At 38.5% G+C, this 24,249-nt stretch overlaps 1 protein-coding gene across 4 annotated transcripts in view; it reads right to left on the bottom strand.

Moving 5' to 3' along the window:
- PRSS12 (serine protease 12) overlaps positions 1–23,257 on the bottom strand; it is a 43,230-nt gene extending 19,973 nt beyond the window's left edge. Inside the window, exons 1-4 of one of the 4 annotated variants that reach the window (XM_088132921.1) lie at positions 22,579–23,257; positions 12,308–12,446; positions 8,985–9,163; positions 5,477–5,609 (exon numbers count right to left, since the gene is read on the bottom strand). In XM_088132921.1, coding sequence (XP_087989047.1) covers positions 5,477–5,609; positions 8,985–9,163; positions 12,308–12,446; positions 22,579–22,984 — 857 coding nt within the window. In that variant the 5' untranslated portion in view covers positions 22,985–23,257. Of the gene's footprint in view, positions 1–5,476; positions 5,628–8,984; positions 9,164–12,307; positions 12,447–22,578 lie in introns of all 4 variants that reach the window. The other 3 variants (XM_088132920.1, XM_088132922.1, XM_088132923.1) reach the window with 3 other exon arrangements.
- Positions 23,258–24,249: the final 992 nt, after the last annotated feature.

The raw sequence follows: 24,249 nt of genomic DNA, 5'->3' as shown, positions 1-24,249 counted from the left end.
TGTAAATGGTTCTATGCATATATTTAATGCATAGTTTTAAAAGCTGCAAATAGCTGTTGAGGTTGGGGGTTAATAATCATCAGGAGAGTGGCAGGTAGGGAGTACAGCATAACTCTTTCCTTCTTATTGTGCCCTGATTATAATTGCTGTCCTAAAGCTGCTATTTATAATAGCGGGGAAGCTCCCATTGACACCATTGTTATCTTTTCAATGCAAAGAGCAATCCAGTCTTCAAGACTAAGGCTACCATATCATGACTGCAAAAATCCAGACAGCCACTAAATGGCAGCCAAGAGACACAAAATACCCTAATGCTTTGGTGCTGTCTACTGGTGGTTTAGATTTCTGTCACCCAGCCCTATATATCACTGAAGCGATTGAGGGAGGGGTTCAATTCTTTTCCATACATATTGAGATTCCCAAAAGCATGCATATGCATTAAATAATTATATATTAAATGCAAATACATGTTTAATCCTGTATCAATTTTTGCTCTGTGTTCTTTGAACTAGTTACCAAGAGTCATTTTTAGGAGCTTGGAAGAGATGATTATGTATCAGAGATTGATATTTAACACTAGAAGTGCCTCTCCATTCATTTTTTTTTCATTTCTAATTTATACACGTTTCTAAAATGCCTTTTATAATGTTAACATTCACATCACTGAACTTTTAAGTAAGCACATAATTTAATAAATAATTTTTTTTAAAAAAACGATGTTCTTAATCCCTTGAAAATTCTTTTATTCATTATTGAGTAAGTAAAAGAGGAACACACCAAAAATGGCAAGAAAATAGATTGGTTTGTGAAAGGGTATATTATACTGCAAGGAATTATATTAAAAGATCTCTGATTTCTATATTTAGGCTTATTGAGAATGCATCTCAAATGCCTAGAGGTTAGGAATTCAAATAACAGAAGGCTTTAAGGAAATAATATTCAGTTACATAAGCAGTATTCTCTCTTTGAGAATCCTGGAAAGCATATTGCACAGTAATGCTAAAGACAATCTATGACAAGCAGGAAAGTTATTGCCAGAAGGTTTTAGTTTACAATTTACAGCTGGATTAATTGAGAAGATCTACATGGCTCAGTATCTCTTCCTCACGACATCCCATGCCCAGCTATTATATCTGTATCTCTCCTTTCTTGGTAGATTTCACTTCTTTGAAAATGAGTCTATTTGCCAAACCGCCCTTCTATTCTTTTTGATGTCACAGCTTTGCATATTTTTTTTAAAAAGACTAACTATGTGAGTTTAGGGTAAATGGAATTTCATTTCAACTGTGGCATGATTTTGAAACTGCAAATTTAAGTTACAGTTCAAATTGAAGTTTGAGACTGGGATCAAAAGGATGTTTATATTTCATACAAGTGTTTGCATCTGCACTAAGCTTCTATTCTCCACCTAGACTCTAGGAGAGATCCTTTCACAGCATAGAAATCACTCCCAGCCCCATCCAGTATTTGGAGTAACATGCTGAGCAGCAAATTAAGAAGGAGGGCTTAGGAAAGGGATTCAGAAACTCCACTGAGTAAACAGAAGCTCATAGCTCAGTCTTTGACATTCTGTTTGTACATAAGAAGTTTGGGTTGAAGTCTACTGTACTGAGAAGTCTGGAATACTTAGTTTTGGTTCCCATGAAATATGAATGTTATAAATGCAAGGGGGAGTAGAATACGTATTTTGAATGCACACATATTACGATTACTGCAAAGGAAGAACCTAGATCAATTTAGTTAAAGACTAACCTCTAGGTATCCATTCTTCAATCAGTGTTTTCTTTTTAATATCATTTGCATGCCTATTTCCAATAGCCCCACAACAGTAGCTATATATCTTCTCCATTGTAATGCTACTTTATTTTTTGTTTCTTCTTAACTTGTTCATGACCAGCCATCTGAATATTTTAGACAACCAATTTGGTGTAGTGCTTAAGGCACTAGGCTAGAAACCAGGAGACCATGAGTTTTAGTTCTGCCTTAGCTATTAAACCAACTGAGTGACTCTGGGCCAGTCATTTTCTCTCAGCCCAAGGAAAGAGGCACTGGCAACCCACTTCTAAAAATCTTGCCAAGAAAACTGCAAGGACTTGTCCAGGCAACCACCAGCAGTCAAGACTGACTCAAAGCCCCTGCTCAAAAATCTGAATATTTATATATTACCTTTCAACTGGCAGGCATACAAAGCAGCTTCCACAAAAACAATGTAAGAGTAAAGGCAAATTCTTAACCCTATTAACCTTATCTTGTTCATTACTAGTACTTGATGTTAGTACAGAGAATCCACAACCACTACCAGACAGAAGAGAAAGAAAAAGTGACATCAACATTCTCCAACAGTTTTGGGAAACTATGAAAGTAACAAGAACTACCATTCTAGTGAGGTCTGCTGGTGTTTGTTTGGCTATTTTGTGGGGACGGGGGGGGGGGGATTTTATTTTTTAAACCTTGCCACAAACTTTTCAAAACTGTTCAAATTTACTATATATGTTTTGATATTAATGCCTCTAATATTTCCTATATGAAGACAATACTATTTACTATTTATGTATGGCATTTCAATACACTGATTTGTTTTAGTTAAATCTTAAGTCAGTGACCTTTGACATTGATATTTTAAACCTTCAGCTACTGACTTGCAAAGTCCAAATACAAATAAGATTAAACCATCTAAGTAACACTGTCAGTCTTCATAGTCTACGTTTAACTAGACAGGTTGGACAAGGGTCACATGGTAAGGCAGACAACTAAAAAAATTATTCAGATTGTTAGCTAAAAAATTTGAGGTAACTTGTTCAAGAAAAAAAATAAAGCTAGCAAGAAATAATATATCTTTATCTGTTCAGAACCTACAAAATGTGTGATGAAATAAATCTCAGTAACTTGTATCTATAGGGGCACCCCAAGTACCTGATTGGTAAGATGATTTCCCCTTACCCCAATAATTAGGGTTAACTTATTAAGTCATATATTAGCTGATAAGAATAGAAGAAACTGTTGAAAATAAAGGAATGGACCAGAAGGGCAATGTATGTATGTGTATAATTCAGTTTAGGTGCTGCCTGACTCCAAACTGATATATCTGCTGAAAGTGGAAGCCTTTTAGTATTAACTTGAAGTTAACCTTGCTTGAATTCTTGCTGAGTGAGATTAATCCTTTCTGAGGATTAAGAGCAGTGCTCTTTTCCTTACCAGTTGCCTCTTGCTCTTTACCCATTTTGTTGTTGTTTCTGCTGCAAGGAGGAAGGGGCATGTTTGTATATACTGTGGGTGTATGTAGAGTTGGAATAAGAACTCAAGATGACTCAATGATGCAATCATACTTGCACTTATTTATGTAAGTATAGTATTACACATATGTTTATTTCTACTTCCTTTATTGTGTATCTCTGCTTAGGAATAGAATTTCTGTACCAGCCTGTGCCTGATAGTGACTAATTGGTTGAAGAGTTCATGGCTTGAAAGGAGAATGATTCAAGGATATATTCTACCCTGCCCCTTTATCTCTCCCTTCTTTCACAGTAAATGCAGGGCCAGCTTGTGGAATAACAGTTAGATCAAAGCTATTGTGTTTCCTTTCTAGGAATGTGTCTGTAATGATTTCATACCATGAAGGAAACCTGCATCTCCCTTTGTGATTATCTTGCTCCCTTATCAGTTGTAAAGCAATTCTGTTTGTGTTTGTGTTTTGTTTTTGTTTTTTGCTGATGAACACGCATGCTCAAACTGTCTGAGCAACATCCTATATAAGATCTATGTGACTTTGGGGCTGTTGCTCTTGGCTTGTCTGAATGCAAGAAGCCAGTGACTGACTGTAACCTGCTAACTTTGGAACTAATAAATGCTTGTTTGGATTTTCTCCAGTTATTGGTGATTTAGGGGTGGGTTTTCCACCATAGCATATCACATAGTTTATCTAAGTGAGAAAGAAGGTTGGTATATGTTGATAGGAATCAGTTAATCTTCTTGTCAAGTAATCTTTATTTGGCCAATGACCAGCACAAAGTAAACAAAGATAATTAATTTTATAAAATGTGTACCTTATTTTATAAGCAATTAATTTGAATTAGCAGTTATGCAATTTTTTGTCCTGACCCTGCCTTTTTCTTTATAGTGCAGCTTCTGGCAGGTATGTGTGTGTGTGAGAGAGAGATAAATGCACATTTTTATTCGGGGGAGGGGGGAAATCTCCTGGATTGATCAACCCTCTGTTGACAGGATGAGAGAGCTGGACATTGTACAGGATTTTTTTTTTCTGTGTTCATATTGGTTTGAGTTGGTTTTCTTTTTTTCTTTTTTTTCTTTTTTTCATTGTCATCTTTTTGGTCTGTTCTTCCTTTTTGCAAAAATTCACTTACAGTAAATTCAGCCTCAACTTTGGGATAAATACTGCAACTTACAATGAGCTTCTGAACTTCCCTGGTTAGTCTTCCCTAACATGAAGCCTTCCAGATCTACTGAGACTACAACTAGCTGGGATTTTTGAAAGCAATAGTCTCAATAAATTTGGAGAGCACCAGTTGGAGAAGGCTGACTTATGAATACTTATGGATACTCACGTAGCAAAGATCACATGACATTCATGGTCCATTAACTGCTTAAAAACCATCAACTAACCAAATGGGTTAATTTGCTACATTCAGTAATAAACAAATAAGATGGTCACCATTTGAGTATATCATGTTATAGGAAAGAAAAAGAAAGCAAAATATGTGATGTCCTTTTCCACTTAGGCATTGTCCAAACAACTGAACCATTTCTAGAACAGTGCTTCACAACCTGTGGTATATGTACCACTGGCAGTATACAGAAGTAGTCTAAGTGGGCTTGACTCCCCTCCCCAAATCAGGGGGAAAATCCACAAGAGAAAGAGAGAAGAGCAAAGAGGAAGTATAGAGCCACAAGTCTCCCATCAAGTGTGCTTAGCCAAAGAGACTAATTATTTCAAAAGAGCAAGAAGCTTCTGAAAGGTTAATAAAATAACTAACATAGCATTTTACAGTAGTCAGTTCTCTCTTTCATTATTTGGATGTAGTTTTTGGTTTAGATATACGGAAGGCTGTTCTCAAAATCACAAATACTGCTTCAGCTCCAGTTTCCTCTCAATCAACAACAGTGTCATTAGCATTACTGTCCTTTTTATTACTTTAAATGTACTGTCACTAGCAAACATAATAACAAAATGTCTGAAAATACACATCCAGCCTTCTCAAGAAAAAAAAAAGGATGCTTTTTGTTTCTTAGTGAAGCCCGTTTATTTGAAAGAGCGATTGGTGAGAGTTAAGATTTGAAAGATTGAGGACCCAATGCTCCAAAATTCTCATGGAGTTTTACCTTCTTTTAAAGTAGTGTTCCCAGGTTCAAAACTGATTAGCTCTATTCTATGAGGGACAGCAAGCAATCTGAGTTTTTTAAACATCTTTCGGTGCTTTTAGTTTTACAAGTGGAAATAACTTATCTAGAACAAACTAACCCAAAGCCAAGCTGCCTGCAGACTACCTCAGCATCAACATCATCCCACTGGTCGTCACAGATGGTTCCCCATCGGCCAGCATGATACACTTCAACTCTTCCTTCATAAGTACTGCTCCCATCCACCAATCGGACTGGAATAAAACCAGAGGCTGAATATAAAAATATGAAGAGAAAAATAAGGTTTCCATTACCAAATAATGGGACAAAATAGAAAGAAAAAATGCTATTAATTTCCTAGCAACATTTGAGTCTTTTCTTAATCTAACTGTTTTTGCAATGACCGGATACTAGCTGGATCAATTCCCGGCTAGTATTGATCACAGCCTCGATAAGAGTGTCTTGTCCAGACAAGATTATCTAGCTGTATTCAGTACTGGCCAGGAATTAGAGTCATTCTCCATCCAGATGGGCTGGGATTGTGATGTGTAATATTCCCAGTTGCCACGGCCAATGACAATCCCAATAAATTGAGATGGAAAGGTTGGACTAGAGTAGGTAAGAACAATGTAATTTGGCCAGCTACAGTTCAATGTGCTACCCCATGTTGCTTTCTTTGCTATAATTGCACTGACAAAGATGGCATATGAGCAGTATAATTCATATTACCAAATAAAATTGTATTTGAGCACCTTCCAAATATGCACCTATCAGACTTACAGGTTGCCCATGAGAGTTAACTCCTGCAGCTTCAGGATAGAATTTTAGCTGTAAAAAGGACAGCTAAATACTCCATATGAACTTGATCAATGAAATGGAAGAAATGTCACCTGTACTGTTATAATACTGTCGATTAAGAACAGAAGAATGTTGTTTTTCACAGTTGCTTCAGAGTTCATAACTGCAATTATTCACAAGGTATTTTCCTAATAAAAAAAGGAAATTTCCTCCATAACAACACAGGATAAGAAAGGATTTGTTGAATAAGCATGGGAGAAATGAATCTTAAAAATAAAGTGGATGCAGCACTAAAATTACAATTCAGCTTTGAAGACCTCTAGAGTTAGGATTAATGAAGAGAATAATGCAGGATTTCAAAAAGAAAAAGGTACAGAAATTGGCAACCAAAGCAATGTAAGAGTACTTTCCTTGTAGAGAAAACAAGTCTGAAGATTTTAGTTTCATAGAAAAGGCAGGGGAAAATAATGTTATAATGTTTTATAAAACTATACATGGCATATCACTTAATGAAAGTAATGAAAATAAAATCATTTCCAGGATAAAGTGTTTCTTTTATAATGTTTAACTGCTCAGTGCAATTCTTCCAAACTATAGCAATGACCACAGGCTCTGATGGCTTCAAAATCCCTCCAATGTGTATTTTTTGCAAACCAAAATAGATCATATTCAACCTTTAAAATTGAGGGATAATTATTCAAAATAGCTCAGTAGAAAATTTACAGTAACTTCCCATCCTATACAAAATGCAGGTGTTTATATTTCTTTGGCAAAGACATGCACAAGCCACATTTTTGGTTGTACAAAGAGAGAGAAAAAATATTTTTATGAGATGGAAATATAAAGGAACAGGTAATACAAGGACTCTGTGCTTCCTGCTTCTACTGGCAACAAAGCAGCTATAACTCTTCATACAGAGTTTTGATCACTCTGATTATTCCAAACTTGAGTATTACAGAAACTGGATTTCAGTTAAGTTTCATTTTCATTATAACTTCCATTTATATTCCCACTTTAATTTTTGCAAGAAGGAAAAGATTAGTTCCATTAGTAACATTGCTATGCCCCAAACTATCTTCATGCAGTTCCCTTCCTGCACATGTAGGCAGCCCTACTCGCTAATGGGATTGTTATAATAGGTTGCAATTCACTGCTAGCTCCATGTGAGAACAAGAAGATGGCTAACAGGTAGGAAAAAATGACTGTGTGAGCCAGTCTATGGGGCTTTATGCATATCTCACTCTAGCCCTCCTCAAATGACCTTTTAAATCCACTCTCATCAAGGAGCCCTCTCAAAAAGAACAATGAAGCCCTTTTGATATATAATAGCCTCAGTTGAAAATAACATTTCTTGCATTAAGTTGTTCCTGTTCTACATATATTGGAAGTTGGAGCAATGTTAAAAAGAGCCATTGTATCACCATTTGGTTAAAAAGAAAAAGAAAAGAAGCAGAGCCCTAACATTTCTAATCTCTGTGCAGCTCCTATACAAAAATATGATTAAGCATGAGAGTATTGAAATCTCCAGCTGGATGTTTTAAATATTAACAATCAACTGGTAGACAAAACATGCTTCATTTGGGAATTAAGAAGAAGTATGGCATGTGCTTTTGCAAAAGGTGACAAATTGCCACACCAGCAAGTATTTTTGGCCTAAGCAAGTGTATATACATACATACCGTATTGCATGCCTTTACTATCAAGGCATCATTCTCAAAGGATAGGCATGCCTTTCTAAGCAGCTGCTCAGGGAAATATGATCTCATACTTTAATCAGCTTCACAAGAATTCCACCTTCCACTGAGTAACAGTGTTGAATTCAGAATTCTGTTGGAAATCCTATTCTTTCTAAGTTCTAGGCTTTGTTTCCAAGAGATCATATAGAATTCTGATTTGAACTGCTTTCCTTTAGACATCAAAAAAGAAAGATCTGTGCTAATCACAACTTGTGTTTGTTAGAGAAATTCACAGGTATTTAGGAGGCTCATTGTGATCAACACTGATTCACTGCACCCAAGCAATGGTCAACTAGTGAGACATTTTTCCCATAATATGTCATGATAAACATGTGGGGGAAGAATGCAGACAATCAAATATGATGATGGGCAATGAAACTCTTGACAGATTAGTGGAAAGCACCAATGTCTGCACAACAGAAAGAGGAGTTCCTCAATAACAATAACAAATTCCACGAAATTGTCCAGATGGGGAAAAACATTAAAAGTAAATAGCATACAAAACATAAAACCCATTATTTTGAATAGAGTAGGCACTTAAAATCAAACTGAATACTGAATTATAAAAATGACTGAAGAAGGAAGACTATCTTGCATTCCATTAGCAAGACCACTCCCCAAAGAAGGTTTTCTTCTAATTCCTCGAAATAAAACCTTCTGCACAAATCCAATGGGAAGTCTTCAAAAGCAACATTTCAGGTAGCAGATAAATGTTTTTTTAGGGAGTAAAGGAAGATATAAAGCAAGAGACTGTAATTCTCATCTTCAGGGCTCTGGGAAGGCAATTCATCGACAGGGTAAGAATTCTGTATTGCTCTCTTTTTGATCCCCAAATCACTGTTTATATCACTGTAGCAGAACTGCATTTCAGCATGGAGTACCTGCTGATGGTATTATTCAGAATGCACTTATGTTAAATTTTCCCAGCCTGGCATTCCTCAGAATGTCTAGAGGGCACCATGCTCAGGAAGGCCGACTTAATCATTTTACTACCAATAATTTTCCATTTTACTATGTAATCCGCTATCAGATCATCTTGGATGAAACTGCTGTTTATTATTGTGTAATTATTTGTAGTTGTTGTTGTGGTTTTACCATGGGAAAAGCTACATGTGACAGCAGCTGCCATATTCTGGGGACACGTTCCACCCTGCCAAATAGTTTTTTCACATAACAGGATGTTTTCTTCATTGCCATGGCAATGCACATTGGTCCAGTGTACAGGAATAAGGCTCAGTCCAGAAAATAGGGTGTGCTTTGCTGTGCCTCTCTTTCTATGGAAAGAACAACAAACACAAATAGTTAAGAAGAAAACCGAGCTAATTACAAATTCTTTGTTAGTATTTTATTTCATGCTAAATATCATATGTGTCATCACTGTTGTTTTGTTCTGAGCTACAAAACGTCAGAGAAACATGAAGTAGTTAGGGCCCGAAGCAAACCAAAGTACATGATCAAAGTGGAACTAAATTGTTTTCAGAATTTCACCAAACAACAATTTCTCTAGTGAGCTCCAAAACTGCTTTTTAAATGGTGTTGGAGAAGACTCCTGAGAATACCATGGACAGCTAAGAAAACAAACAAATGGTTCATTAAACAAATCAACCTAGAATTCTCACTCAAGGCCCAGATGACCAGGTTCAAATTATCCTACTTCAGGCACATTATGTGAAGACTTAGCTCTCTGCAGAAGGCTCTAATGCTGGGAAAGGTGGAAGGAGAGAAGAAGAGGACAACCAGCAGCAAAGTGGATAGACTCAGTTACAATGGCAATTTGGTGCCATTGTAAGAGATGAAGGACTAAGTTAGGAAGAAAATTTATGTATGTGGTTGCTAAGAGTCAATAACAACTTGATGGCACATAATCAATTAATCAGGCATAAAATCCAGTTATATAAATTGGATTGGTATCTGGAAATTCATAATAGACATTATAAAACAATGCACAGTCAGGTCAAGCAGGATCATAACAAAAAACACCTTTGGTTAATGGTATGGTAGTGATATTATGCATTAAATAGTAAGTCAGTGGGCAGCACTGAAAATTTTTAAAGTAGCTCAGGTTTTCTGAGGTATCTCAGAACTCAGAGCCAAGTTCAAAGAGTTTAAAAAAAAAAAAAAACCAAATCAAAACCAAAATACTCAAAATCCACTGATTGAATGATATCATGATCCTGCTCAACCATACTGGGATCTTAAAATTCTCTTGCCTGTATCTCTCAGATAAGCACACAAAGTATACAGGAAAGCCGGCACCATTTTTTTTTTTACCTCCCTATTCCTAACTTGTGTGTAGTGTAATAAAAAGGCATTTTATTTAGTTATTTAAAAAATATTCCTATACTAGTCCCCATATCACATCTTCAGACAGTTTTCACACTTCACTGAACATGTCCAAAATATTAGTGGGTATTCAGAGATGCAGAGAGCTTTGAAAACGCATAGAACTCCACAACCTACGAGTAATTGCTCCAGAGAATTACACAGCAGCAGTGGACCTATCCTCATAACATACATACACACACCTGCCCACTACACCTAGCAGCTGTATAATTTCCAAAACAAAATTTTTTTGTAAGCATCTGTATTATACTAGTATAACAGTGTTTATCTTTTTTGTGCTATGCATTAATATTGGCTTTTAATGTTAAATAATCTACTAAGAATTAAAATTATATAATCATTTGAAAAGTAGGCTAACCAAATATAGAACATAAATTGCTTATGTAATAAAATTAATACATTTGCAACATGGTTTAGGAAGACTTTAGAATACTTGTAAATTAAACTAGCAAGATGATTTAGGAACTATAACCATCTAGGTTACAGTTTAGGACCAGAATAGCTAAATTTCAGCAACTGGAAGGGCTTTCGTAGAGATTGGATCTGGGCTGATCTTGGCAAGTATTGACCCATCCCTTTTAAACAACAGCCCTTGAAAAGTCTGAACATATTTTGTTTAATATTTCCTGTGAGGTTTCTTGTTCTGTTTCACTTCAAAGATTTCATCATGTACTCAGTCTCAGATTTTCTTCTTGTTCTTAAAGCACGGTATCACTCGATTGAAACAGCCATTCTCTATACAGATAAAGCAAGGATTAGCAGTTACAACATTATTCCATGGATGACTGGTTTTGCTATATAAGACACAAGTCACCACTCTCAAGATTATAAAGGAAGTTACACAACAGTTTTTGTACTATTCTGTGTTATGTTATCTCTGATTAGGAACACTGATTAAAACGGGATCTGCATGTGAATGGCCATTTCTATTTACTAAATTACAAGTTTCTTACATGGCAATCATATCCATGCAGACAATGGAACGTATATATTGCTATGCATCATACAGAACTACATATTTAACTTCATGTGTGTGGACTGAAAAAAGGTTATTATAATCTGTTGAAGATTAATTTGTACAAGATTCATGCTATTTCTTATACAGAAATTTGTAAGAAAATTGCACATATAGGAAATTTGCCATGTATGCCTAACCCCCAAGACTCAGACTCATTTCAATATTTTTGCTTTAAGCATTGTCTCATATGTTTTAAAGCAAACTAAAATCAGGGCAGTGTAGACAGAATGAAAAAAAAAAAATGTGCCAGCATGGAGGATCCAGAGAAAAGCACAGATATATACAGGGGTCTGAAGATAACTCAAGCATTTGTTTCATCAACAGTTTAACTCCATATATTACCAGGTTCCCAGGGAAATCATTATGGCAGGAAAGTTACAATTTTGTAGTTTCTATAGAAGAGCCACAGAAATAGTTTGTGTTCTGGATTTCATTGCATCAAATCAATACATCTCTGTAAGTCTATCAGATCTGGGCTCCAAAAATCTGGACTACCATTTGATGAAAACAAATAGGTGCAGAAAATGTTAACTTCCTACTTTCATCTAGTTAGACATTCCTTCACCAAGAAGCAAAGTTTGCAACACATATTTAAATCTTCAGGAATAAAATTTAAGCAGTTTATCCCCCCCATTACCAAACAAAAAGAGAAGAAGATATAGACTATAAAGCAAGCTTAGAGTAAAATTCATTATCTTTAATAGAACTGCATAGGCTAACCCTAACTAACTAAAAAATAAATAAATTACACCTGTTCAAATTAACAATTCTGCTTCTTAAGAAGTGCTGTATCACATTTAACCTTCCGTTGCAACAATGCAATGTAGCATATTACTTGTTAAAGCTACAGTTATGATTATTTTAAAAGAATTTAAAGCAATCAATGTAATATTAGTCATTAACATTCTAGAAGAGAAGTAAACAATTTCTCTAAACTAATACTGCAAGCTATTGTAACATAACTTAGGAGAAATTCGGAAGTAACTGCCATTATATTTATGAATGATGTGAAAAACTTTCAAGAACGGCATTATTTACTCAACGTTAATTTACTTACCCAAGTTCAAGTTGTTGACATATCACTGAAGCGTCAGCATTATCCCAATGGTTACTGCAGATTGTTCCCCATATTCCATTTAGATATATTTCAACTGTGCCTTCAAACTCATTTCTGCCACCTTTAAGTCTTACTGATCCTGTTTATTTTTTTTAAAAGAAGGTACATTTATTTCTTTCAGAGATTATATAATGGTAATATAGTCATTACAAACCATGCGCAAAAGATTTATGCTAGGTTTTTCCATTAGAAAGAAATATCGTCTGCGTGGCATTTGTTGTTTTTACAGTGATCAGAAAGAGGCATGTTGAACTCAAATATATAAACAGTATAAACCATACCCTTTCTCTAGAATGTTTTGCTTATTATCACTTTTTGATACAAACTATGTTCCTTTTCTAGTTCTGTGAAGCTTGTCATCTGAACTGCTTGATCATAATAAAGTCAATCAGTTAAGTCCCCAGATCATCTATACTCTTCCAGTCCATTTCAGAGAAGCACTTTTATAATTTTACTGGAATGGAATGAACGTTACTTTCAGGTATGTTTTATAATGCAATCCATCCAACAGAAGTATTTTAATATAATTGCGGTTAATATGTTTGCTATGGAGAGATTTTTTTTTTTTTTCCAAATTTTGGGAGCCCTAACAAATGTTAGTACCATTGTTGTAGGCACTACCAAAAGGGGACTGCCATTCTGGAACTTGCCTATTCCACAAATGGATGCCAAAATGAGTAGGCCAATCAAGCAAGATCAACTTACCAGAAAGCAAACTCCTATTACCCTTATAAATGCAGGATCCCATCTTATTTCTCTCATTCTTTGAGCAGATGGATACATCCCAAACATGTGATGCTAGAGGCTGGTATTTTTCATTATTATATGCCAGTTTCTAATTTTTATTAATTAGCAGAACCTTTTAAAAAAGTAAACTCAGCTGCAGGAAAGAGCTCAGAGAAGGATAGCGTCTGAGAGTACAAACGTGCTGACAGGCACCCATTATCCACCCCTAGTGAATGCAATTATTTGTTTAAAAGCTCAAAACATTCATTACACTCACTTACATATAAAAACAGTGTAGCAAAATCACAATACTTAGTACAATTAGTAAATGCCTTATGGAATAAAAATATTATATAGCTTTTCCCTAAAGAAGGTCAATCACTGTTGAAATATGGACCTAGTAGGGAAAATGTTATTGTTTATACTCTAGGTAGTTTATTGCTCCCAGTCTTTTAGCTAGACTGAAGTCCAGGACAGTTTAGCCTAGGGATTTCAAATAGTAACAGAGTTTAGGTATCCTTTGGTGGCATTTCTCTCTAGCTCCTGTCTAGTGATTGTTGTGATTAAGTTGTAATGTACAGGCAGAGAAATGCCAACTTCATAAAACCATACTTCTTTTCTTCTAAACATTTTTAATAGCCTGACTCGGTTTGATTACTTTACCTCTCCTCTATTGCCATTAGGTTTAAAGGAACTAGGAAACTATCATACCGTTTACATAACTTTTTCAGTGACTCATAAAGTATTCTACATAACAGAGATGCTAGGAGTTTATTTCAAGCAAAACAATGTATTTATTCATGTCTGACCACAAGCAAACACCACTTTACTCAGCTCATGTGAATTTATGGAATTTATTTAATTCATTCCAAATCTTGGAATGAAGCAAACAAGTGCTTAACAATGGCAGGCTTACATTACTAAGAAAGAACTGTCAAATATGAAAAGTTCCAAATATAGTACATTCAAATAAGAAGCCTTTAATATTTCAATCTGACATTGTGGGGTATTTTCTAAAGTAATTAATTAACATTTTTAATCTGCATTTTTAAATATGCTTTTCTTGTCAACCATTTGTCCTATGTAGGCAACCAGTCTCATATGCAATGTGAATAAGTGAATATTATTTTCCAGAATACTGTATGGTAGATCAATTATTAATGATCTAATATTTTAAAAGATTTGGCTTTATGTATCAATTATCAGTGCTCAGATTATCAAAGTGAACTGGGAAGAGGGCTGAAGAGACCTAGCATTCTTCCTTTTATGATAGCTACAGAATGGACAGATACAATTGGCTAAAGTTTATGTGAGTTATGGTATTCATTAAGACCTTCCTATCCTTAGGCCATGATATCGCCATCATTGGCACCAATAGAATTAATTTTTTTATGCCTGAAACATGAAACATCCCATAGAGAGTATGTTTCATTAGCTTTGTTACTTCTTTGAACCTTAATTAACATCACTTTTTTTTTTCCTTTTAAGACTTACACCCATCAATCTAAGGCCATTTTTAATTTACAGTTCTACTTTGCTCACAATACACTAATTAGGGGCAGAATGTCTTTCTACAAGCAGCATGTTCCTATAATTCAAAGATGGGCCAACGCTGTATTTCCTTTATATAAAACCTAGATAGGCAACATGTAGCCTTTGAGATGTTACTAGAGAACCATTTTCATCAACTATCAGTGCTGCCTATATTAGCTAGAACCAGTGGGATCTGATATATTGTAAAAAAAACAGCCATGCAGACTATTGGAATTTGAAGAAAGATACAAATATCATCAAGTTGCAACACAAAAAATTCCAGACTATTTTACTGTAGCCTTAAGCTTTGTTTACACAATCAAGATTTAGAGATTATTTCAGGTTATACTTAGATTAAATTGAGTTAGCCAGCTCGCAATTATGCAAACAAGAAATTTCAGAATGCTTTTAACTATACACCCTTCCTAACTATGTAGATAAAAAACATAAGCATATTGTATTCAACTGTAGATTCTATTCACAACGGATAATAAATTGTTCTATTATATCATCCCTTGACACCGTACTGAAAGTCAGGTGAATAAAACAGAATCCTTGTCAAAATAGGTTAATCCCATTTCAGCTGATTTTAACCTTTCCAAATGTATGAGCAGTTGCGTCAGAATGAGTTTAAAAATCTACTCTGAAACACTTTTATAACTGTGCACTCTGGACTTGAAGGGAAAACGGTTCTTTGGAGCATGCAGAGGCATGAATTTCACCCTTGTCTGCAACTTCTTATACCCCGAATGACTTTCAGCTGTGTAGGACAGCTGCACATTCCTGAGAAAAGGTGCAGCTCCTTTAAAGAGTTGCAGGCCGGTGGTATGTGCACAGCCCCACCTGCTGTGAAGCACCTTTCAAATCCAAGGCGTTGTACAATCCCATTATATTGTAAAACATAACACTTCTACATGCACAACCATTCCAAAGTAAAGAAACCATGTGTAATCATATGTTTACATGATTTACAAGCATCAGGATTTCAGTGGGATTAGTGGAATGGCTCAGTGAAATGCTTATCAAACTGATCACAATTCTTTATTTACCATTATTTATTTATATTTACAGTATCACCTATACATAAGGGACCATTTAACACTAGCACTTTGTTTTTCTGGTCCACTCAGCTCTTCCTAATCTATTTTCATGATGATATTTCTCCTTCAGTATTCAATTTCTACCAGACTACTTCTACAACTTATTTCTCAGAAGCTGCAATTTCTTTGTGCTCAGTGGTTATCATGTCTATTCCAGTGACATCTCTCTTACCAATGGGAATGGTTTCAAATTGGTAGCCTCTGTTTTCCAACACTTTGCTCTAGATTCTCTTTTAGAGCAAAAAATGTCTCTAGGGGAAAGAGGGTGGCAGGGAAATTTAGATTCTTAGTCATGGAAGCTCACTGACTGATGCTGGGCCAGTTGCTCAGCCCAGCCTACCTCACTGGACTGTTATGGTTGAAAAGAAGATAATTGGAAAAGAAAGTATTGTGTTCCTTGGCAAATACATAGCCATAGCAATCAAATAAATAATGCCATTTTGACCTGGAAGAAAAGTTTCATAATAGTAACAACAATAACAATTTTCACTACTTCCCTACATGAATACATAGCTGTTTAGCTGTTCTGGTTTTAAAGTAGTGTGTTTTCCTCATTTAACAATACAGTTTTGGCTGAGGATACAACCTATCACACTTCATTGATGATGTGGTTGTTGACACAATAGGGGTAGAATTTGCCCATCTTCTGTTGGCTACTTTAGGCTCCCATTGATAGGCCCCTTCTCCTCTGGTCCCTGGGAATTGCCTTCCAGAGAACACATGTGAACTCTGCTCACTTATGCCTTAATTACATTATGCATTATATACCCATAAAATATTCTGCTATATATATTAATGTATGCTGTCCAAGCAGCAGTTGCATTTGAAAACTGATAAAGTAATGATGCATTGCTAGTTTTAAACTAGCAATTGCAATTACCAGGTTTTAAAATAAACTACCTGAAACTACAAAGCTATCTCCCGCTTCTCCCACATTTCCACTGCTATGTTGACACTTGCAGCATTACATTCATACTGTAACCACTAATTATAGAACACATGTGAACTCTTCTCACTTATGCCTTAATTACATTATGCATTATATACCCATAAAATATTCTGCTATATATATTAATGTATGCTGTCCAAGCAGCAGTTGCATTTGAAAACTGATAAAGTAATGATGCAAAATCAAAAGGAAACCCAGTGAAGATCCCACATAGGTTTCACAGAGTTTGATTTAATTGGTTAATATAAACCCAAAATTAAAAAAAAAACAGTGAAAAACAAAATGAAGAGGGACAAGATGGAGGGAGGGAAAAAACTGAACCAGTGCTTCTTAAGACAGAAATGTCTGCTGCTTCAAGTTTCGTTTCAGCAGAATATTGGAATAAGGAGTTGCTCTGATGTCTTCGTGGAAAGAAAGAAATTGCTACAGAAGTTACTTCAAGTAACCATGCTTCTATATATTTGATTTGCATATGTCTTTCTCTGGACTGCACCCAAACTTAAACTTGAAGTCATCAAGAGCCAATTCATGCAGTATATATTCAGCCTTGCAATAAGAGCTCCTTTGGATCAATCCCAAATAGAAGCATTTGATGCCTTCTGGTACCTTTTGGAGAAGATCTTGTTACACTTTCCAATGCAAGCTGGAAGGGGAATTCAGACTAGCATAAATGAGATTTATTCTGTTAACACTTAAGTGCCAAGTGTTCTGGATGAGGCAAGATGAGATACCATGTATAGGCAAGAGAAGATGAACAAGAAGAAACTTGCAGTTAATTCTGACCTTTTCTAAGCACTGCTGAAATCAGTGATGTTTATTTATGCTATAGCTATTAATTCCCTCCAGGGTGAAAACATCAGAGTTACTGCACATTCATTTCTTCTAAAACGCGGAAGTCCCAAAGCATTACACAACTGTACACTTGTCTTAAATGGCTTCTTCACAGTATTAACAGATCATCATTTTGTTGATCAATGAGACTTCTTTGAAATAATAGTCCATGTAACTTCATTGTTGTATATCATTTTACTGAGCTGGGGATAATATTATACAGCTTGATGTAAAGTGCTGTCCACTAATCATTGAACTAGGAAAAAAGTATGACAGTGTAACATTTGTTGTCCTGATTTCTGAGCCCTATTCTGCCACAGTGATGAGGCAGGACACTGATGCTGTCCTCACATCTTTTATTCAGCACAAGTTATGGAAAGCAATTGGTGGATTCCCCTTGCTTTGTTCATCCCACTAAGTGTCCTATCAGGAAAAAACAGCCACCAATGTGATAGGCAGGTTTGGGTGAGTGTATGTGGGCACTTAGAATGGTGAATTTAGCTACCAGTCAAGTTGCTCCATAAGTGGGTGCTAAGTGCAATGGGACACTTTGCTTGTACCTTGTCAGTTGAGATATTTCTGAACATGGGTTAAGGTCTAGCACTCTTCTAAAAGAGCACTAAATCAAAGAGATCACAGAGTAGAGGGTGGATTCCTCTGAGCAGCAGTACTGGGAGAGATTCCTCCCACTTCATTTCATGCCTGGAGCTTGCACCTTGCAATGCACCTAGAGGTAACAGAACTACAACATCCAGCTGCCAGAACCAGGCTTTCTTTTCCTAGTTCATGTCATTCTCCTGTGCAACACAGAAGGTCTAGCACACTTTCAAGGAAGTGATAAGCTCATCTTTACAATGAGCATACATAAGCCCAGCAAACACTTTTCAATGACCAGTTAGATATGGCACTAGCAGAATCCTCTGCAGAAGCCAAATCTCTCCAGCAAGTCAAGTCAAGTCAAAATGGCTATGGAGGGCAATTCCCAGGGACCAGAGGGGAAGGGGCCTATCAATGGGAGCCTAAAGTAGCCAAAAGAAGATGGGCAAATTCTACCCCGATTGTGTCAACAACCACATCATCAATGAAGTGTGATAGGTTGTATCCTCAGCCAAAACTGCATTGTTAAATGAGGAAAACACACTACTTTAAAACCAGAACAGCTAAAAATAACTTTAAGCTAACTTTAAGAAAGGCAACATTGTTAGGACCTGGCATATAAAAATGGTACCTGGGCATCCTAGTGCTACAATTAGGGGAACATGAGGATGATCCCTTGATATTAGCAAAAGAATTATAATTCAGATACTCCCATATTCAAGTTTTACTCATAATACACTATTCTGTTTAAACTTCTAAGCTGGACTAGGATGGTGTTCTAATTCTGTCCTAGTATTATCTATCCTGGCACTGTTTTTCTTTAACAGTGCCAAGATAGATAATACTAGGACAGAATTAGTAAATGTCCTGGTGAATTAAAGTCCTCCAACACATCTTAAGTAAACTGAAAGACCCAGTAGTCCAAGAAGAAAAAAACAGGAGTCATCTACAACATACAATGTAAGGGCTGTAACAGCCGCTATGTATTGTAGGACAGACAAGCAGAAGACTAGCAGAGCGCATCCATGAACAACAGCTAGCAGTCAGAAGACACAATGAAAACTTAATCTCACAACACATGGACAGACTCAACCATAGTTTCAACTGGAAAACTGAGCATCCTAGACCAAGCTAAATCCAAAAACGCTAGGGAATTCCTGGAAGCTTGGCATTCAGACAAATCAGCCATCAACAGACACATAGAGATAAACCACATTTACACACCATTCAAAAGAGACAATAAAAAAACCTAAGAAGGAAACAAAAAGACCAGAACATATCCCCTCCAGCAGCCAACACCCAGATAAGCAGGGATTAACACCAGACAAACAATCAAGCAGAACACAATACCCTAATCAAGGAACTACTAAGGAGAAAACCACACCCTCACCAACACTGGCAGGGCAAGCTACTGTATATAAACAGGGAGCAAACCCCACACTCACTAGCACTGATGATGTTACCTACTCGGGTAATGAAATGTCTGCAAGCAAACAACCAAGCTCAGACAGCACCAAGGATTCCACAGTTCCACCATGAGCTACATATATTCTCTTCTATTAGAACCTTATTTGTAAAACATCAAAGTTAAATGATATGACCCCTAGCCTTAGCATTTGTTATTTATGACTTACAGGGGACTTACAGATTTACACCAAAATGCATATGGAGGCACACTTTTCTTCAAACCTGGTAAAGAATGAAATGGTCATGTTTATTAAAAATATATGATATGACACTGTACGGCCACAGACATCCAGCTGACCATAGTAGCTACACCAAACCACTTTCAGTCCCTCCTGCTCAGTCATTCTCCATCTGGCATCTCATTGTATTAGAAGCAATAAATAAACAAGCCTCGACAAGCAACAATTTCAGGGTTTGTTGGTGCTGTTGCAAAACCAAATGAAACCACATTCTGCCAAGAGGGGGATGAGGAAGTAAGCTAATACTTAGCTGCTTCTGTCATTCAGAGGCTTCTTAAATTATGGAACCTCATACAAAAGCCTCGGTGTGCAATGGGGTTTTAACCAATTAAGTATTGATTAGGACCAAGAAGGCCAGTCTACAGTGTGGATACCATAAATGACACAGGTGGGCACAACTAGACAGATATAATCTTGTCCTTCTCCTTGGGCGGAAGGATCTAACAGATCTGCTTGCCAAAGGAAGAAAGACCTTCGGGATTCTCCAAAACTACTTTTCCTCCTATCCCAGGCTTGTAGTTTAAAAATCTGGTTATATCTGTGTGGAATCAGCTAATGTTCAACCCATCTTCAAGATGTGAAATTCTAAATAGATGTTCTATCATATATACACAATCTTTAGAAGCACTGAGTTCAAACAATATGCATGTTTCATGGCCCTAGGTAGTTAAATGCTTCCTTTAAGTCTGTCTCCCAAATCTAGTGACTGAATGTAACTGAAGCAACTGGAGGGTGGGGGGAGGGGTGTTAGGTCATACCACAGGATGTATATCTTCTTCCACTATGCAGGAACCAACCCAGCTCTCCCTATTCTCTAGTTTGCATCTTCTGGCATGTTCTAATGCAGTGTTTCTCAACCTTGGCAACTTTAAGATGGGTGGACTTCAACTCCTAGAATTCCCCAGCCAGCCTTGCTGGCTGGGGAATTCTGGGAGTTGAAGTCCACCCATCTTAAAGTTGCCAAGGTTGAGAAACACTGTTCTAAAGGTTCACAATCCAGCAGCCTTTCTGAAGGAATGCAAGATTGATTCTGACCACTGCCTGGATAGGGAGTTACTTGATACTGAGAAGAAATTTATATGTGTATCCAAATAACTAAATTGTATAGCCTTATTCTGTGAATGCTTAGTTTGGAATGTTCCACTGGAACGTTATGACTTATATACAAACCCACAAATGTGCAAACATATAAGTGGCATTGAAATATAAAATAGTAAATAAAGCAACTGACGTACAAAATAGACAAAAATGTTTATTAAAGCACATGGTATTAGAATATATCACAAGCAAACACTACCTGTAATGGTCAAGTCAGCATTCAGTACTTCAAATTAGGGGCCAATTCTACAGATATTGTTCAAGTGCATTCCTGACAACTCTCACGAATGCCAATCTGGCTGGGTTAGCTGGGAGCTGTAGTTAAGCAGTATTTGGGAGGCCCGAGATGTATATAATTCATCAGCTAAAAAGACACTTCAGAGTCTGTGAACAGAGCTTTGTATTTTTATATACTGTATGCTTACCAGCCAACATACACATGACAGCCAGAGAGATTAAACAGAAACACATTCAAACACACACAGGAAATAGAAGCAAAAATGTTCTACAGTAAAGGAATTGCTGGTGGTACTTTTATTATTCCTAAACAGTAAAACAGTAAAACACATCAAACAGCCAGTGTCCATCATTCAGTGCAAGCAACACACCCAAAACAATACTCCAAACATATCAACAAGAATTCATAACATATGCCAGCAGCCAAGGCACAAGCACCAGGAATATATGTTTTTAGTTAAAAAAAAAATAGTCTATGTGCATTGACCTTATCACATAGTCCCATCCAAAACTGTAAGAACTGCCTTCACTGGACATATTTTAAATGGAATAGAATATTATCAGATGGCCTCCCCAATACATTTACTTTAATTTCAACTGTCATTTGGTGCTGAATGCATTCCTAAAACCATTTAGAAAGAACCAAAACACATCAGTAGGTGTATTCTATCCTTCTCTTTTTATCTTTCTTCACTCACATCTCAACAGCCAATCCACAAATTCTAAACATGCCTAAAGTATATACAGACTCCCCAAATCAACTCACACCCTCCCCCACAACTAAAGGCAATAAGATGTACTCATTTAAGCCACAATGTTTTGCTTAACTAACTTTTGGAAATCTCTCATTGCAGATTAAATTAATCTAAACCAAGTGTTCAGCAATGCCAACCTAAGCAATTGTTCTTGCGCTACTAAGAGTGCAGGCAAGCGTAATTATGCTCACGATAAACTCATAACCCTGCAACGTTTTATAGATGAATACGAGGACATTCCTATGGGCTGGTAAACATCTCTGTTATCACCCCAATGATCAGGCTGGAGCTTTCAGACAGTCATACACACTAGAGGGTGCTGAAGGATGTCTTCATTTAATGAATATGTTTGTGAATGTGTGTTTTCTCTTGCTTCTGTAAAGCAGAGACTTGTAACTTTATTTCTTGTGAAGGCTGCAGAATTAATTGCAAGCGTTAACTTTAGGCGTGCTGATCCGATACGCATGGACCATGCTGCATGCTTTCGAACAAAATATATTCGGTAGAAGGTATTAGGGCCAAGTAGGGAGGGTGTGAGATATCGCTTTGCCCTCGAGCGCAGTGTGCCCCTTCAGTGGCCGGACATGCGTGGGGAAGGGCAGTTCCCACGCGCGCGTTAATACCAGTCCGTTCCCGGCGAGAGATGACAGCTGGCCCGGAGATCCCGTCTCCCGCTCACCTTGTCTGCAGTCACAGTAGCCCCAGTCAACCCTGCCGCGGTTGTTCCTGTAGAAGCACCAGGGCCTGCTCCTGCCGTCCGGGTTCCTGCAGAAGTTGCGCTGCCCGCGCAGCCCTTTGCCCTGCGGCGTCCGCTCCAGGAAGCTGGGCACCTCTGCCCAGGGCAAGCACCCCGCGCCGAACTCTGTCACGTTGACGAAGCGCCCGCCGCTCCGCGGGCAGCCGCCCCCGCCGGCGGGCTGCTGGGGCTGGAACGGCGGGGAGCGTGGCTGCGCTGGGGCCGGGCCCCGAGGGGTGGCCGACAAATAAGGCGGGGAGGCGAAGCGGCTGGCCGCAGAGCTGCCGGCTTCAGGAAGCGTCCCGACCAGCAGGAGCGCCGCGGCCAGAAAGACACGGGCGAAAGTCATGCTGCCAGTTGCGCGCGGCTTGCTCCATCGCCCCTCGGCTCCGGAGCCCGGCTGGGAAGGCGGAGGGCGGAGCCGCGCGCGGCGCCCACGAAACCTTTCCCACCTCCCGCCGGGTGAACGCGGAGCTCTTTGCCTCCTCGCCCGCTCCTTCGCCCCCGCTGCTCCCACTCGCGCAGTCCTTGCCGCCCTGCCGTCGCTCCGTTGACTCTCTTGCTCCGCTGCTCCTGGAGAGCAGCCCGCGCTTCACCTTCAGCGCACGGTGCCATCCTAAGGCGGCTGCGCTCGAGCTGCGTAGGCAGCGCTCCCCGCTACCAGGCTTGGTCGCGGGACAAGCTGAACCACCAACTCGCGGGCGGGGCATTTTTGATTTCGGGAGAGCCCGGGACGGTTAAGTTAACTGGGCAAGCCTATCCGGTGAACTCGGCTTAGGCTCTGCTTCCTTTCTCCCCTGCTCTTTCCGTTCTCTTTCGTAGCCCAGTTGAGACGGACCCCTTTGCAGCCACTCAGGGCCGGCAGAAATTCAGCTGGTTCAGCTTTTTTCCCCCAATAACTGCTCCCTTGCGCTGAGAAAACCCCCGCACATTTGCCCGTATCGGGGAAACTGGCAACCGACCCGCTGCTAGCCCAGCCACTAGACACGTACGAGTTGGAAGTACGATGGGGTGGGGGTGGGGGGCTGATTACGGAGCTTGCTTAGGGAGGAATTAGATGCTTTGTATATGCTCAGAAGCTAGGCGTCGTGAGCCCGACGGCGGGGGAGGGCTGAGATCCTTTTGAGGACTCTTCGGGTCCCCACTGAAGCCGAGGGTGAATCAGCAAACACAGAACGTCAGTGGAGCGTTTGCATGGCCTCCAGGGATCCCAGCTGAGGCCGCAGGAGCTTGAACTGGAGTGCTAGTGCGCCGCGAACTGGCAATTCGCAAGAAGCTGCATTTTTGGTACCCAGCTGGATTCTGCGGGTCTTCATCCTCTTCTGCACGGAAAGAGGGCTTATTAGTGAGGGCATATGGAGGGCGGAAGGAAGATGCGCCAGCTTCCTTTCCGCGGTTACCAGCTTGGCGTAAAAGCACCGCGGGTTTCTGCGGACGAGCGTCCGAGTGGCGCTCGTCGCTTGTACTCCAACAAGGGAAGGCTGGAGTCGCCGGACCGTTCATAAGAAAAGAGCAGCGAACCAGAATTTTGAGAGGGGAGCATCTGTGCTCCCTCTTTCTCTGGCTGCATTCCCAGACACTGACCCCCAAACCAGCCAGCCAGTTAAGGATGTT

The sequence above is a fragment of the Python bivittatus genome, unplaced genomic scaffold (assembly GCF_059951505.1).
Source record: "Python bivittatus isolate LINGU-HERP-01145 unplaced genomic scaffold, Pbiv_v1 ctg000070_np1212, whole genome shotgun sequence".
Classification (NCBI taxonomy): domain Eukaryota; kingdom Metazoa; phylum Chordata; class Lepidosauria; order Squamata; family Pythonidae; genus Python; species Python bivittatus.
This window is presented reverse-complemented; position numbering and strand designations above follow the sequence as displayed.